We start from the raw sequence: 18,042 nt of genomic DNA on the forward strand, positions 1-18,042 counted from the left end.
TTTCACCATGATACTTGATTACTCTAAAAAATATCATAGAGTGTAAATGATTGCAAAATCTTGGAATTGAGATACAGTTAAGAATATTTGGTTCCAATGAGTTAGTTCTGCACAAATATACATTTCCTGTTATTTTCAATATCTGTTTAAACAGCTTTAACCTAAGCTTGCTCATGCATAAATATTTAATATGTTTAATTTCAGCTCCTTTAATGCATAATATTGCCCCTTTATGTGTTTTATGCTTAAGTATTAACCAAATTTTAAAAAGTTAATAATATTAAAGGGTTTCAAAGTACCAAGGCCATCAAACTATCTTCTAGTTGACTTACATCAAGGCGAGAGATGAGGCTTGCATTTTTCATACAGCCATTTGAAAAATAAAAAATAGTAACTTTGAATACTGGTTGACAAATGAGTGTGGCCTCTTTATACTAGACCACTATAATATGTCTAAAGTTCAGTCTTCCACATGTGTTTCTTGCCCCCATTGATTCCTATGCCATTTGCCTTTAGAAAGGTAATTAACATATAATACTGTCCAAGGAGGTGTTACAAACCTGGACACATTTTGTTAAAGAATGATACATTTGAAAGTTGCAAGTTGTTTGTCGCATGATGCAATTTTCACATGAAAAACAGCTTCTATAGATTCATGAACTGATATCTCATATGTTGCACAAGTTTCTATACCTTTTAATAGTCAGTTTTGCATGTACTTTCAAATAACATCCTGACTGACGGTCAATAAATGGTGGCCTTAGTGCCAGGCCTTGACCTTTAATTGATTAAGGGGTTGATCACACGGAATCCCAAATTCAAGTATTGCATAAATTCTGTGGCTCCCCCTCATTCCTTCAAAGAATTCAATTAGATTCATACCCTACATTCTGGAGACACTCTTTTTTTAATATGAATATTTTTTTTATATATAACATTTATTTAAATTTTTAAATTTTTTGTTTATTTGTTATTTAGGGGGTGGGAATTCTTTCATGAAAAAATACAACAGTATCTGTTGTTACATTTGACACTTTTTCTTTTGTTAGGTTAATTGCAGACATATTTTTGTCTGATCTGGTACACCTTTATCACTATTTCAATGATGACATTTTGTACAATGAGATCATTTTTATATTTGTATATATCGCTGTATTGACAATTGTATTACATGTTTTTTTCTGCTATGTGGATTGCAGACATATTTTTGCCTAATTGTGTTCATTTTTATCATGTCAATGATGAATTTATGTACAATGAGATTATTCATACATACTGTTGTATATAAATAAATATTTTTTTAAAAAAAGAAGACTGGTTGGCAAATGAGTGGATTGGTGTCACCTCTTTATACTAAACCACTATAATATGTCTAATGTTCACTCTTCCACATGTGTTTCTGGCCCCTATTGATTCCTATGTCATTTCCATTTAGAAAGGTATTAAACATCTATTACTGTCCAAGGAGGTGTTACAAACCTGGACACATTTGATTAAAGAATGATACATTTGAAAGTTGCAAGATGTTTGTCACATGATGCCATTTTCACATGAAAAACAGCTTCTATAGATTCATGAACTGATATATCATATGTTGCACTAGTTTCTATACCTGTCAGTTTTGTAATTTGATATAACATCCTGACCTTTAATTGATAAAGGGTTTGATCACAATCCTTTAGAAAATCTAGAATTATCCTATATAATAAATGGCCAAGTATGTTTGTCAGATGCAGTCATGCGCAGTAGAGACTGCACGTGACAAACATACCTGGCAGTTTGGATCCTGACACTCAGCACTCAGCACAGAGCAAGGCTGAAGCGGAGTGTCAGGGAGCGTGGCCGATGGGGCGTGACCGGGCGTCGTGATGGGCGTGGCCGGCGGATGTCGCCTGCGAGGGGCGTGGCCGGGCGGAGTGCCGCGATGGGGGCGTGGTCAGAGAGGCAAAGGCTGTCAATTAAGACAGAGCCAGAGAGGGAGCTGGGGAGGGGGGGAGAAGGGCCAAAGAGGGAGGGAGAAGGGCCAAAGAGGGGGGGGGGGAGAAGGGCCAAAGAGGGGGGGAGAAGGGCCAAAGAGGGGGGGAGAAGGGCCAAAGAGGAGGGGGGGAGCCAAAGGGGGGGAAGAGAGAGCCAAAGGGTGGGGAGAGAGCCAAAGGGGGGGGAGAGAGCGAGCCAAAGAGGGGAGAGAGCCAAAGAGGGGGGGAGAGCCAAAGAGGGGGGAGAGAGAGCCAAAGAGGGGGGGAGAGTCAAAGAGGGGAGGAGAGAGCCAAAGAGGGGGGGGGGAGAGAGCCAAAGGGGGGGAGAGAGCCAAAGAGGGGGAGAGAGCCAAAGGGGGGAGAGAGAGCCAAAAGGGGGGAGAAAGCCAAAGGGGGGGGGGGAGAGAGAGCCAAAGGGTGGGGAGAGAGCCAAAGGGGGGGGAGAGAGTGAGCCAAAATGGAAAGAGAGCCAAAGAGGAGAGAGAGCCAAAGAGGAGAGAGAGCAAAAGAGGGGAGAGAGCCAAAGAGGGAGGAGAGAGAGTCAAAGAGGGGGGAGAGAGCACCAAAGAGGGGGGGGAGAGCCAAAGAGTGGGGAGAGAACAAAAGAGGGGAGAGAGAGAGCAAAAGAGGGGAGAGAGAGAGCAAAAGAGGGGAGAGAGAGAGCAAAAGAGAGGAGAGAGAGCGCAAAGGAGAGAGGGGAGAGAAAGCAAAAGAGAGGGGGGAGAGAAATCAAAAGAGAGGGGGGAAGAGAGAGCAAAAGAGAGGGGGGGAGAGAGCAAGGGGTGGGACCGCTGTACTGCAAAAAAATGGCCCGTGTACACGGGCTTTAGTACTAGTTTACATATAATAGACTTAATGGTGACATTTGTAGAAACACTATTAGACTCCAAAATGATCAATAAAAATTATACCCCCAAGCTTAATATTACTCAATTTATCTAACTCTGTAAAGGAGATTGTTGAATGTGCCCTCCTGGGATTTGATCTGGTGACTCAAAGGTTTTAACAGGTATTGTGCATTGCCATATCATATATGTCAAAGGGACATGATACTTGAGTCACAAACTTTTTACCCACAAATATTTTAAGACCTGTTGCTAACTGATAAATAAAATTGAGCACCATGTCCCTTTATCTGTGGGTCTTGGAAAGTAGAGTTGAACCCTCCTGTGGTAAATGTTGCATGCAACAGTACCATCATAATATTACTAGATTCTGTAGAATAACAATCTAGACTACAACTTATGGTAGATATGTTTGGTGCAACTACAACATATGGTAGATCTGTTTGGTCTAACTACAACATATGATAGATCTGTTTGGTGAAACTACAAGATATGGTAGATCTGTTTGGTGCAACTACAACATGTGGTAGATCTGTTTGGTCCAACTACAACATATGGTAAATCTGTTTGGTCCAACTACAACATGTGGTAGATCTGTTTGGTCTAACTACAACATATGGTAAATCTGTTTGGTCCAACTACAACATATGGTAGATATGTTAGGTCATATTCTAATTTTGATAATAAAAGTTTCCAGTTTTAAATGGGGAATGTAGATTGCATTTTGAATTGTGATTTGATAACTTGACCATATATATTGTTGCAATTTTGTTGCAGTTATTATGTGGCGATGTGTGGAGATGGAGCCAATGATTGTGGAGTAAGTAAATAAATATCTAAGTGAGAACAATAAATTCAGAAATGTTTTTTTTAACTTTGCATCAAATTATAACCTATATTTTGAAATTTGATATCTATTTTCTATTAAACAGTTTTTGTGTATGTTGTAGGCCTTAAAAGTGGCCCATGCTGGTATTTCTTTATCAGAACAGGAAGCCTCTGTAGCATCGCCATTTACTTCACAAACAACAAACATACAGTGTGTTCCCCAGCTAATCAGGTTTGTGTTGTGTAAAAATGAAATAGTGGTTTAAATTGTATTTATTATTTTAAAAATATAGTTAATATTACTGGCAAACCATTACATTCCCATTATGTCATTTGTATGGGAAAGGTATGCTCTCTATTTAGAAGTAAAAGTAATTTTAATAGCTTTCAAGATCTTTTAATCTATTCAGATATCTAATTCATAGCTGGATGAAATGTTGCTCATTTATGCCCATTATGTAATTAATTAACTGCAATAATAAAAGAACTATACTTTTTAAATCCTATGAACATTACCGGAAATATGTTTGTATATATATTTAAATATATGTATACATTCATTTATAGAGTATGATTTTTTTCATGATGTAATAAATAAGTTGGTACTGAATAATGCTTGCACAGAATCTAATGTGTTTTCAACCCAAAGTACAAATATTTTTCTTCACTTTATGAGTTCATATTTTAGAGTTGGCATTTGCACTATAATTTTAAATAATATACCATGAGTTTGCAAATAAACTTCCAAATATAGGCACTGAACAGAATGTTCATTTTCAAAGACTTTGGTTCAACAATTACACAGGACATTATTAAAAAATGCTGTTTATGTTAATATAAAACATAATTTAATCTGTAGGTTTAACATTATTATTTTGTGAATGTTGAAAGCAAAAAATTTGCAAGCAAAATGTATTTTTCTGCTTTCATGAGATACATTTCTCCACAGGGAAGGCAGAGCAGCACTGGTCTCATCATTTGCTGTCTTTAAGTATGTTACGCTATATGCCATGATTCAGTATATTTGCTTGATGCTCTTATATTGGGTAAGTTTAGGCATACAGTATTAAATTATTTAATTATAAGATCTATGTTGGCTTATATGTAATATTTTATATAATGCACATTATAAATCAAAATATCTAAATCTAGTTTATTTTCTCAAGCTCACATCTTTTTTATTGACATAGATCCAAAAAATTCTCACGTACAATTTTTTGGCTTCAGCAGTACATAGGGTTCACATTCAAATATGAGGCTAAGGGTTTGTTGTGTTGATAGATGTGGGTGTTAAAGCATAGTATTAGTGGTGGTCTGACAACTGATTGCCTGGGTAAATAAAGTTAAGGGCCTCCTTCATCCCTGCCTCTCTCTGCCTGTATGACTAGGGTCATAGATAGATAGATGGATGGATAGATAGATAGATAGATAGATGGATGGATAGATAGATAGATAGATGGATGGATATATATTTACACACACATATTCCAGTTCATACAGGATGTGTTATAAAAATTATTTTATATTATTATTAACTGGATGCCCAATCCCCAGCAACTTTACCTCAATAGCACACTGTGTCACTACCTGCTGGTGACTCCCTAACTGAAGTGTGCACCTCCCTGCTGTTAGGGTAAAGTTTTAGTACTTCTGTAAATAAAGTATCTCAGTTAGGGCAAGTTTCTTGCAGTAGAAGCCAGAGGCAGGTAAAGTAAATGAGAAAAGTTAGGGCCTTAGGCTGTGTGACCTTGGTTATATCCATGCTTACCCATATTGCTGCCCTCCAGGTGTGTGTCCTTCACCTCCTGGCTTCCTGAGCACAGGCCCCGTGCTCCTCTGAATATCTCTCTTGATATCATGAAACAACAGCACCTGGTTATACATGGTGACCCTGGACAATATGCCCCTAGCAGCCTCTTGTGCGAATGCGGGGAAAGGGTGCTTCAGCCCCTGCGACAGGTAAATACCTCTCCACAGCAACAGCTTCCCTTGAATTGTGGGCAGTCAGCCTCAGCTGCTACGGCCCACTGATAAATCTCCTATTTTCCTAGTAGGCCAGGCCGGCCTGAGCGCAGTTCACAAAAATCCCCTACTCCATAAACAGTTTGCTAAAAAACCCTTATCCAATTATTGCTGATACTTATAAACTCTTAGGGGAGCGTGTGATTAATAAGTACTTTACAAACACATCAATACCTTTTGAGGCTTCTCAGACTGGTCCACAGGGAGGCTTTATCACATTCATAACAAAATTGAAAGACTTTTTTTGCAGTACCTCGCTACTATAAGTTGGCTGTTACGCTTGTCCCCTCCTCAGTTCTATTGCCCCACATGTATCTGACTTTCACATTGCTCCTATCAACTGCAGTGTCTCATGGGCTGTTTCCCCAGGCACAAATATATATTCCACAAAAGCAATTGAGCCAGTTTAGCCATTGTACCATAAAACTTCACTTTTATTTTATGTGGCTAAAAAACAAAAACAGGGGCGCCACATGGCCTAGCACAGTCAGATCAACAGATAATATTAAATAATGAAAGTCCACTCACATGTGTTGTTTCACCAAAGGAATAAGATGCAAATAAAGTGGAATCTTGCAGTCATCCAGCAGATTGAGTTACCGCCATACACCAGCACTGAAGTGTAAGATTTAAAAACTTACATTTATAAAAATCATTAAAACAAAAACAACACGTTTCTCAGCTAAATAGGCTGTTTTATCAGGCTTGTAACATTAAAATACAAACTTGCTATTTATAACAAACAAAATGTTCAACAATAATTGTTAATTAAGTATACCTGTGGGAGCAATGGGATGAGAGCCAATGAAATGACCCTCCCCTTAAACATAGTAGTCCAAAAAAGTAAACAGAAAACATGTGATTAGTCTATCAAACATCAAGAGTGCTTCACAATTACAAATACGGGGGTGAATTCAGCATATCATTAAAGCATAAGTACATATTATTCTTACACCATACTAGAGTGTGCCCTGAATCACTGTATAACACCTATTGAATTGACTATATTATGTAGTTACGTATGCTTTATTACCGAGCAATCTATCTGATTCTGAGCTGCATAGCTGTCATCTGATCGTCAAAAACCTTTGATGAGTTTGAGATGTTCTCATACTTATATACCATACTTATTGTAGGACATCTGATGCAGTGAGGGGAAATATCTGCATTATGTAGTACATTACCAAAGAATGGAAACTATGCAATTAGTGGGAGTAGAAACGACCATGTCACGTCATTTTATCAGAGATGGCAAAAAGGAGGGCATATGTATTTATGTGTTTATATGTGTATATATATATATATATATATATATATATATATATATATATATATGTCTGTAAATACATAAATACAAATATAAATACATATGTACATACACACACACACACACACACATATATATATATATACATACATATACATACAGTACATATCCATATTTAGACATGTATGTATGAATCTGTATGTCAAAGCCCTCTGCAGACTTTTTTTTTCTAACACCTGAGCCCTTATAACTTTTTTGTGCAATATTTTTTTTAAATTATTTTTATTAGATGATGTTATTATGAGAGTAACAGTACTTTGTAATGTATTTTTGATGTGTTTTGTGACACTTTTTTGTTTTGCAAAACAGTTAAAGGGACAGTCAACACCCATGAAAACTTTCTACCATACCTTAGGTCAACAACAAAAAATGAGCCTGCACCGCATCCCATCTTAAATAACACTAACGTTAGGTGGCTAATCTTCAATGAACATTTAGTTAACAGCGGCAGATATGGCCGCCAAACTCCTCCCCCTGTTACGTAGGAGGCTTCTTCTCCAAGTCTTCAGCCAATGAGAATCAAATCCTCGGCTAGATTCTTTAGCCGTGTTCACGGAGACACTGTTCTATTTCTAATAGCGCATTAGAAATAGAACAGTGTCCCTGTGAACGAGTAATTATTATTTAAAACAAGAAAGATACGGAGGAGGGGGAGGAGTTTGGCGGCTATATCTGCCGCTGTTAACTAAATGTTCATTGAAGATTAGCCACCTAACGTTAGTGTTATTGAAGATGGGATGCGGTGCAGGCTCATTTTTTGTTGTTGATCTAAGGTATGGTAGAAAGTATTTATGGGTGTTGACTGTCCCTTTAACCAGAGCTCTGAGAATGCGGTATTCATTTTAGCTTTAATCAAGCGATCATGTTTACTTTCAACTTGTAATACCAGCGGTACACCAGACGAGCGCAAACACCCATTATAAACTCCTCATCGCTTGCATGTAACTGTTAGCTCCCTGTTCGTAATCTGTCCCAAAATTGATATATAGAAACTTCGAAACTGGCACAATTAAAAAAAATGCATTTTTAGGTAAGCTTAACAGTTTGAAAACATAATATTACTTTAAATGTGAATATTACTTTATTTATTAACCCGAGAGATCACACAGGGTCAGTTTTCAAATAATCTTATTTTTGAATTCTGTGATTTTGCTAATCCATAAGGGCATATTTATCAAGCTCCGTATGGAGCTTGATGCCCCGTGTTTCTGGCAAACCTGCAGGCTCGCCAGAAACAGCAGTTATGAAACAGCGGTCACAAAGGCCGCTGCTCCATAACCTGTCCGCCTGCTCTGGGAAGGGCGGACATACATTGCCGGAAATCAACCCGATCGAGTATGATCGGGTTGATTGACACCCCCCCTGCTGGCGGCCCATTGGCTGTGAGTCTGCAGGGGGCGGCGTTGCACCAGCAGCTCTTGTGAGCCGCTGGTACAATGCTGAATACGGCGAGCATATTGCTCGCCGTATTCAGCAAGGTCTGGCGGACCTGATCCGCACTGTCGGATCAGGTCCGTCAGACCTTGATAAATAGAGGCCATAGTGTTATCTGGAGAACACACTTCAAGTAGTGTACCTTGCTGTTGCCTAGGATCACTGTGCATGAGTCCCATGTTGTATCCAAAGAATGCAGCATATCTATTAAAGCATACAACAACGTTTCCAAATACTTATTTTCCCTTACTGTATGATTAGGTAATGTGTTTTAATAAATAAGTGGTTGGCTGAAAATCAATGTGAATGTTTATCACTTTATGCCTTTAAAACAAACATCTCTCTCATACCTGGTGTATTTTTCAGCAAGTGAAAACAGTGGGACTTTACCAATACCTTATCCAGGATGTGGGCGTCACAGTACTTGTCTGCCTAACCAGTACGTTATTCAGCTAATGTTATTCATTTTAATATAAATGATCAACATTTATACCATAAAGAAGCACTTATATTTTAAAAGGATGTTACAATTGTTATTTACAATTACACAAACCAGTCATGGTGGTTGAAGTTTACAGATTTAAGAGTGCTTTATATATATATGTAACATTACATTATATTACCTATGTACTTGTATAAAAAAAAACTATTAAATTGAGCAGTTATATGCAGCAACATGTTCAAATGAAATCTTTTCTACACTCGCTGTTGTGAGTTAATAGGTTCCTATTATTTGTACTTGTAGAAAAATATTTGAATGTTACAGACAATACCTTCTCTCATTACAGTGAGTTTAAATCATGCATATCCAAAGCTGGCTCCATATAGACCGCCTGCACAGCTGATCTCACCGCCTCTACTGCTGTCAGTGATATTTAATGTTTTGCTTAATTTGGCCATGCAAATATGCAGTTTTGTCTTGGTTCAGCAGCAACCCTGGTACAGTACATCAAACTATAGGTAATCTCAATTTTATTGCAACTCATGATTGTTACAATATATGAAAAAATAATTAAACAACAAACGTCTTTTTATCCCTAAATCATAGTGTGAATGTATTATTATAAACATACCCATGCTAATATAGGGCTAGATTTCGAGTGGAGCGCTGTCGTTTGTGCGCAAGTGATATTGGCTTTTTTTTTTCTTTTTGCCCACATCAGAAATATTGCTTGTATTATAAGTAAGGGGCCCATTTATCAAGCTCCGAAAGGAGCTTGAGGGCCCGTGTTTCTGGCTTGCCAGAAACAGCAGTTATGAAGCAGCGGTCTAAAGACCTTTGCTCCATAACCCTGTCCGACTGCTCTGAGCAGGCGGACACACGTTGCCGAAAATCAACCCTATTAAGTACGATCAGGTTGATTAACACCTCCCTGCTGGTGGCCGATTGGCCGCGAATCTGCAGGGGGCGGCGTTGCACCAGCAGCTCACAAGGGACAGCCAGGTCCAAAGAAACCTCACAAGAGCTGCTGGTGCAATGCTGAATACGGAGAGTGTATTGCTCTCCGCATTCAGCAAGGTCTGGCGGACCTGATCCGCACTGTCGTATCAGGTCCGCCAGACCTTTGATAAATATCCCCCAATATGTTTTGGCTACTGAGCAATTGCAAATTTACGTTTGTAAGGTTAGCAAGACTTGAAAGCTCACATAAAGGGTAGGGGAAGAAAAAATTTGAAATAAACACAACATAAATAATATACTAAAAAGTACATTTACACTCATAAACAATATCTTAATATTATTATTATAATGGTACAAAGGGTTTGACAAAGAAAGGACTGCAAAGGGCTTTAACATATATATCCATACCTATACATGACTGAATATGTGTATGTTTGTGTATATATATTACATGACTGAATATGTGTATGTTTGTGTATATATATATATATATATATATATATATATATGTGTGTGTTTTACAGTATATTGACTGTGCATATAGTATCTAACATTCCATTTTTCTTCACTTACAGGATAATGTAATTTGTTTTGTAAATATACTTTTCTATATTTATTATTAAACATATGGAGAATTGCTAACTTCAATGGAAGTCAGGGACAGTCAACACCAGAATTTTTGTTGTTTTAAAAGATAGATAATCCCTTAATTACCAATCCCCAGTTTTGCATAACCAACACAGTTATAATTATAAACGTTTTACCTCTGTAATTACCTTGTATCTAAGCCTAAGCAGACTGCCCCCTTATTTCAGTTATTTTGACAGACTTGCATTTTAGCCAATCAGAGCTGTCTCCATGGTAAATTCACGTGCATGAGCCCAATGTTATCTATATGAAACACGTGAACTAATGCCCTCTAGTGTGAAAAACTATCAAAATGCATTTAGATTAGAGGCGGCCTTCAAGGTCTAAGAAATTAGCATATGAAGGTTTAGCTTTCAACTAAGAATACCAAGAGAACAAAGCAAAATTGGTGATAAAAGTAAATTGGAAAGTTGTTTAAAATGAAATGCCCTATTTGAAACATGAGTTTTTTTGGACTTGACTATCCCTTTAATACTGAAATATTAAATGAAAAATATTTTAAAAATTAATAACTTTAAAAATTAATAATAATAATTAATATTATACATATTGTCAAAAAAAAATAAAAATCCATAGAATATATATATATATACAGGGAGTGCAGAATTATTAGGCAAATGAGTATTTTGACCACATCATCCTCTTTATGCATGTTGTCTTATTCCAAGCTGTATAGGCTCGAAAGCCTACTACCAATTAAGCATATTAGGTGATGTGCATCTCTGTAATGAGAAGGGGTGTGGTCTAATGACATCAACACCCTATATCAGGTGTGCATAATTATTAGGCAACTTCCTTTCCTTTGGCAAAATGGGTCAAAAGAAGGACTTGACAGGCTCAGAAAAGTCAAAAATAGTGAGATGTCTTGCAGAGGGATGCAGCACTCTTAAAATTGCAAAGCTTCTGAAGCGTGATCATTGAACAATCAAGCGTTTCATTCAAAATAGTCAACAGGGTCGCAAGAAGCGTGTGGAAAAACCAAGGCGCAAAATAACTGCCCATGAACTGAGAAAAGTCAAGCGTGCAGCTGCCAAGATGCCACTTGCCACCAGTTTGGCCATATTTCAGAGCTGCAACATCACTGGAGTGCCCAAAAGCACAAGGTGTGCAATACTCAGAGACATGGCCAAGGTAAGAAAGGCTGAAAGACGACCACCACTGAACAAGACACACAAGCTGATTCGTCAAGACTGGGCCACGAAATATCTCAAGACTGATTTTTCTAAGGTTTTATGGACTGATGAAATGAGAGTGAGTCTTGATGGGCCAGATGGATGGGCCCATGGCTGGATTGGTAAAGGGCAGAGAGCTCCAGTCCGACTCAGACGCCAGCAAGGTGGAGGTGGAGTACTGGTTTGGGCTGGTATCATCAAAGATGAGCTTGTGGGGCCTTTTCGGGTTGAGGATGGAGTCAAGCTCAACTCCCAGTCCTACTGCCAGTTTCTGGAAGACACCTTCTGCAAGCAGTGGTACAGGAAGAAGTCTGCATCCTTCAAGAAAAACATGATTTTCATGCAGGACAATGCTCCATCACACGCGTCCAAGTACTCCACAGCGTGGCTGGCAAGAAAGGGTATAAAAGAAGAAAATCTAATGACATGGCCTCCTTGTTCACCTGATCTGAACCCCATTGAGAACCTGTGGTCCATCATCAAATGTGAGATTTACAAGGAGGGAAAACAGTACACCTCTCTGAACAGTGTCTGGGAGGCTGTGGTTGCTGCTGCACGCAATGTTGATGGTGAACAGATCAAAACACTGACAGAATCCATGGATGGCAGGCTTTTGAGTGTCCTTGCAAAGAAAGGTGGCTATATTGGTCACTGATTTGTTTTTGTTTTGTTTTTGAATGTCAGAAATGTATATTTGTGAATGTTGAGATGTTATATTGGTTTCACTGGTAAAAATAAATAATTGAAATGGGTATATATTTGTTTTTTGTTAAGTTGCCTAATAATTATGCACAGTAATAGTCACCTGCACACACAGATATCCCCCTAAAATAGCTATAACTAAAAACAAACTAAAAACTACTTCCAAAACTATTCAGCTTTGATATTAATGAGTTTTTTGGGTTCATTGAGAACATGGTTGTTGTTCAATAATAAAATTAATCCTCAAAAATACAACTTGCCTAATAATTCTGCACTCCCTGTATATATATATATATATATATATATATATATATATATTTCCTTACAGTAATTGTTAACAATTATTATTAATATTTGAGGATATTTTATATTTAATATTTCAATAACGCAAATTGAAGTTAGTACTTTTTCATGTGCGCTGATAGACCTAAATTGCACTGAACAACGAAGCATACATTCATACATACTTTAATAAGTATGTATCTTTATATATGTGTGATACTGTTAATGTAAAATAGATATCTATACCTATATATATACATATAGGAATAGATATACAGGTATAGGGTTATACATAGATATATATACATAGAAATATATATTTACAATAAAAATAACATTCGGCTAGATTACGAGTTTTGTGGTACAGCTATACCGCTGAAAAATTGGCCAATGCGAGTGGAATGGCCGGAACGCATATTACGAGTCGCGGCGGTATAGCTATGCTGCAAGCATTTTAGCCTGTAAAGCAACGTATATTCCGCAATCAGAAAATTACGTTTTAGTGTGGGATTTTCCTGCCCGGCTAAAATGCTTGCGTTACAGCCTATACCGACACGATTCATTCAGCCACCTGAGAGCAGTAGTTCACAAAACTCATAACTAAAATGTTACAAAGTACACTAACACCCATAAACTACCTATTAACCCCTAAACCGCCGCTCTCCCGCATTGCAAACACTATATTATATTTATTAACCCCTAATCTGACTCCCACCCACATCACGACTATTAAATAAACCTATTAACCCCTAATCCGCTGCCCCCGACATCGCCGACACTAAATAAACCTATAAACCCCTAAACCGCCAGCACCCAACATCGTCAACACTATAGTAAAGTATTACCCCTAAACCTCCAGCACCCACATCGTAACTAATAAACTAAACCTATTAACACCTAATCCCCCAGCCCTCCACATCGTAATTACTAAACTAAACCTATTAACCCCTAAACCGCCAGCCCCCCACCATTGCAAAACACAAAATTAAATTATTAACCCCTAAACCTAACAACCCCCTAACTTTAATTAAAATTACAATATAACTATCTTTAAATAAATAAAAACTAACCTGTGAAATAAAAAATATAAATTAACCTAACATAACTATTCTTATAAAATAAAACTAACTACCAATTAAAAACCTAAATAAAAAATGTAAAAAAACATAAAACTACGAAAAAATAAAAAGCATAAATTACAAATTTATAAAAACCTAACACTAAGAATTTTTTTTACAAAAAATAATAAACACTATATTACGAAAAATAAACTCTAAGATTACAAAAAAATAATAAACAAAATTATCAACAATAAAAACAATTACACCTATAGCCCTATAAAAATAAAAAAGCCCCCCAAAATAAAAACACACCCTTACCTGCAATAAACTACCAATAGCCCTTAAAAGGGCCTTTTGTAGGGCATTGCCCTAAGTTAAACAGCTTTTACCTTAAAAAATTACTAAGTCCTCCCTAAAAGTAAACTCTAAAAAATCCTGATGGTGCTAATAATCCCCCTTTACCTGCCATCATTTTCAGGATGGATGAACAAGATCACCGTTTGGATCAATTTGCACTAGCCCTGCAAACCCTGCTGACTCGCAAGGCACATTTGGACCAAAGTGTCCCGCAAGTTATGGCTGCTTCTGTTTCCGCTGCTGCACCTATGCCTACCAGGAGCATGTCCGGTTCTGCACCTCTACCTCAGCAATATGGAGACGATCCTAATCAGTGCAGAGGGTTTTTGAACCAGGTGGGCATTTACTTTGAGATGTTACCTCAGGCGTTTCCCTCTGACAGAGCTAAGGTGGGATTTCTCATCTCGTTACTCTCTGACACAGCTCTTGCCTGGGCTAATCCCTTGTGGGAGACTAATAAACCTGTGATTTCAAATTACCCTGAATTTGTACAAATTTAAAGTATTAACAGCGCAACTCAGGAGGGTAGTGGATATAATAAAAAATATAAAAATATAAAAATATATACTATATTAAAAATATATATAATATGTCTACAAACAGGAAATATAAATAAATTAAAATGATTTTGATGCAGATAACAATATAAACATTAATTCATACCAAACAATGGAAATACACAATTCATTAAAGGCAAATAAAATATTACCCCATACAGGGAAAAGTCCTATGGAGCTTCCAGACTTAGAAATAGCTGCTGTAATAGTCAATGAGGTCAGCTCCAATAAAAAATCCTTGGGATGTGAGGTGCAGCTGTTTTCAAAGGCCTGTTTCTAGACACTCTCTCAATTGGAAATTCTATAAAGGAAAAACTAAAGAAGCGCAACACCACATCAAGGTAGACGTTATGCACATTTATTATCCACACAGTAATTATTGCACTTACAAGATGTACTTTTAAAAATAGCCTTTATCCCACTCTGGGGAAGATAAAAGACAAGTCCGAGTAAATTCTCAATTGCTCCAGGGCTCAGCAACTTAGTCCGAGTTTGTTTGCTACGGACGGCTCCTAAACACCAGGAAGTAACACAGGGAACAAACGAACTCGGACTAAGTTGCTGAGCCCTGGAGCAATTGAGAGTTTACTCGGACTTGTCTTTTATCTTCCCCAGAGTGGGATAAAGGCTATTTTTAAAAGTACATATTGTAAGTGCAATAATTACGGTGTGGATAATAAATGTGCATAACGTCTACCTTGATGTGGTGTTGCGCTTCTTTTGTTTTTCCTTTATAGAATACCCTGAATTTGTGGCCTCCTTTTGAAGGGTATTTGATGTTCCGGCTCGCTCCTCCTCTGCTGCTAAACGACTCATGTCCATTCAGCAAGGTACAAGATCTGTTGCTCAGTATGCTATTGAGTTCCGTACGCTTGCCGCAGAGATAGGTTGGAACAATGAAGCCCTTGTTGCCGCCTTCTTTCATGGGCTCTTTGATGTGTTTAAAGACGAAGTTGCTGCCAGAGATTTACCAGAGGATCTCGAGGCATTGTTGTCTTTATCGATCCTAATTGACATCAGACTCAGAGAGAGGCCCTCTTTCAAGGAGCGTTTGCTGATGCCTCCTGTTCCGTTGTCTCCTACGTGTTCAATCCCACCCATGCCTCCCTCTCCTCCCATGCCTCCTGGTCCCGAGTCACCAGGTACTGCTGAGCCGATGCAGCTGGGATTCACGTGCCTCTCTACGGCGGAGAGGGCCTTTAGGAGGAGGGAGGGGCTCTGCCTCTATTGTGGGTTACAGGGCCACTTTTTGAAGTCTTGTCCTACAGGGCCGGGAAAAGCTCACACCTAAGGTCCTGTCGGGGGCAGACCTTGGGTGGTTTATCCTCGTCCCCGGAACCGCTTAAGGAGAAACCTTTGGTCACAGTTGTCCTTTCCTGGGTGGACTCCTCCATAGTCACCCAGCCTCTTGTTGACTCCGGTGCTGCGGGATATTTCATTGACAGTGCTTTTGTATCAAAGCACTCCATTCCTGTTTTGCCTTGGTCCATTCCGCTTGCTATTGAGGCCATTGATGGCAGCCCCCTTCAGCCCGCACTCGTTACTCACGAAATTGCTCCGTTGTCCATGGCTGTTGGGGCTCTCCATTTTGAAACCCTCCAGTTCCAGGTGATAAACTCTCCGCATTTTCCAGTTGTTCTGGGTTATCCCTGGCTCCAAAAGCACAATCCCAGTTTCGACTGGCGCAGGTCCAAAATTTTGTCATGGTCCCTGCAATGTATTTCCACTTGTCTTCGGAAACCAGTTAAAGTCTTGTGCACTTCTTCGGTTTCTCAATTGCCAGAGGAGTACCGAGAGTTCCTAGATATGTTTGACAAGGTGCGTGCCGGTACGTTGCCTCCTCACTGGTCTTACGATTGTGCCATAGACCTGCAACCCGGAGCCATTCCTCCTCGGGGCCGGGTGTACCCTTTGTCTGTTGCAGAGAATTGTGCTATGGAGGAGTATGTTGCCGATGCTTTGTCGCGGGGGATCATCCGCAAATCCTGCTCTCCTGCAGGGGCTGGCTTCTTCTTTGTGAAGAAAAAGGGTGGCGAGTTAAGACCATGTATTGATTATAGGGGTCTTAATCGTCTTACCATTAAGAATGCTTACCCTATTCTGCTTATTACGGAACTCTTTGACCACCTCAAGGGAGCTATGGTCTTTACTAAACTTGATTTTAGAGGAGCGTACAATCTTGTTAGGATTAAGGAGGGCCACAAATGGAAAACAGCATTTAACACCAGGCACGGGCATTATGAGTATCTTGTAATGCCCTTTGGCCTATGTAATGCTCCTGCTGTTTTTCAGGAATTTATTAATAATGTCCTATGAGATATGTTGCAACAGTGTGTTGTGGTGTACTTAGACGACATCCTCAAACACTCACCCACACTTGAGGCTCATCGTTCTGATGTTACACGGGTTCTTCAGAGACTACGTGAAAACGGCCTGTTTTGTAAACTCGAGAAATGTGAGTTCCAGCAGACTCAAGTAACCTTCCTAGGTTATGTTATCTCCGTTGCAGGGTTCTCCATGGATCCTGACAAGTTATCTGCAGTTCTGCAGTGGACTCGCCCAGTTGGTCTTCGGTCTATTCAACGTTTTTTGGGGTTCGTCAATTATTATAGAAAGTTTATTAAAAACTTTTCTTCTTTGGTCAAACCTATCACAGACATGACCCGTAAAGAGAATGATCCACTCCATTGGTCACCTACTGCCATTAAGGCCTTTGATAGTCTTAAGACTGCCTTTGCTGATGCTCCAGTTCTGGCTCATTTTAACCCTGTCCTGCCTTTCATTATTGAGGTCGATGCGTCTGAGACTGGAGTAGGTGCCCTCTTGTCTCAACGTCCTACGCCTGACGGTTCCTTGCATCCGTGTGGTTTCTTCTCTAAAAAATGGTCTCCAGCGGAGTGCAATTATGAAATTGGCGACAGGGAATTACTGGCCATAATTTTGGCACTTAAGGAATGGAGGAATCTTCTCGAGGGTACTAGCGTGCCAGTGCTCATTCTTACTGACCACAAGAATTTAACTTATCTATCTGAAGCAAAATGTTTGTCGCCCCGACAGGCCAGATGGGTGCTATTTTTGTCTCGGTTTAATTATGTGGTCTCCTACCTGCCTGGTAGTAAGAATGTTAGGGCTGATGCCCTCTCTCGACAATTTTCGCCTCTGTCCAAGGAGGAGTCTGTACCTACTCCTGTTATACTGTTTTTCTAAAATGTCACATTGCATTCCCTTGATGAAGCTGCCTACCGCTCAGGAGCTTGTTTCAATTTTTGCCTGGGAGGTCTTCCATTTACATGGGTTACCCAAGGAGATAGTGTCGGACCAGGGTAGCCAGTTTGTCTCCAGATTTTGGCGTTCCTTTTGTGCTCAAATGGGGATCCAGCTTTCCTTCTCCTCGGCATATCCCCATCAATCCAATGGGGCTGCGGAACG

General features: G+C 39.0%; 1 protein-coding gene across 1 annotated transcript in view; it reads left to right on the forward strand.

The window, feature by feature from the left end:
• Positions 1–18,042, forward strand: part of LOC128657506 (probable cation-transporting ATPase 13A4) — a 118,575-nt gene that overhangs the window by 90,506 nt on the left and 10,027 nt on the right. The window contains exons 22-26 of the mRNA XM_053711873.1: positions 3,599–3,641; positions 3,772–3,881; positions 4,599–4,695; positions 8,799–8,871; positions 9,221–9,392. Of these exons, the coding sequence (XP_053567848.1) occupies positions 3,599–3,641; positions 3,772–3,881; positions 4,599–4,695; positions 8,799–8,871; positions 9,221–9,392 (495 nt within the window). The remainder of the gene's footprint in view (positions 1–3,598; positions 3,642–3,771; positions 3,882–4,598; positions 4,696–8,798; positions 8,872–9,220; positions 9,393–18,042) is intronic.

The sequence above is a fragment of the Bombina bombina genome, chromosome 4 (genome assembly GCF_027579735.1).
Source record: "Bombina bombina isolate aBomBom1 chromosome 4, aBomBom1.pri, whole genome shotgun sequence".
Taxonomy (NCBI): domain Eukaryota; kingdom Metazoa; phylum Chordata; class Amphibia; order Anura; family Bombinatoridae; genus Bombina; species Bombina bombina.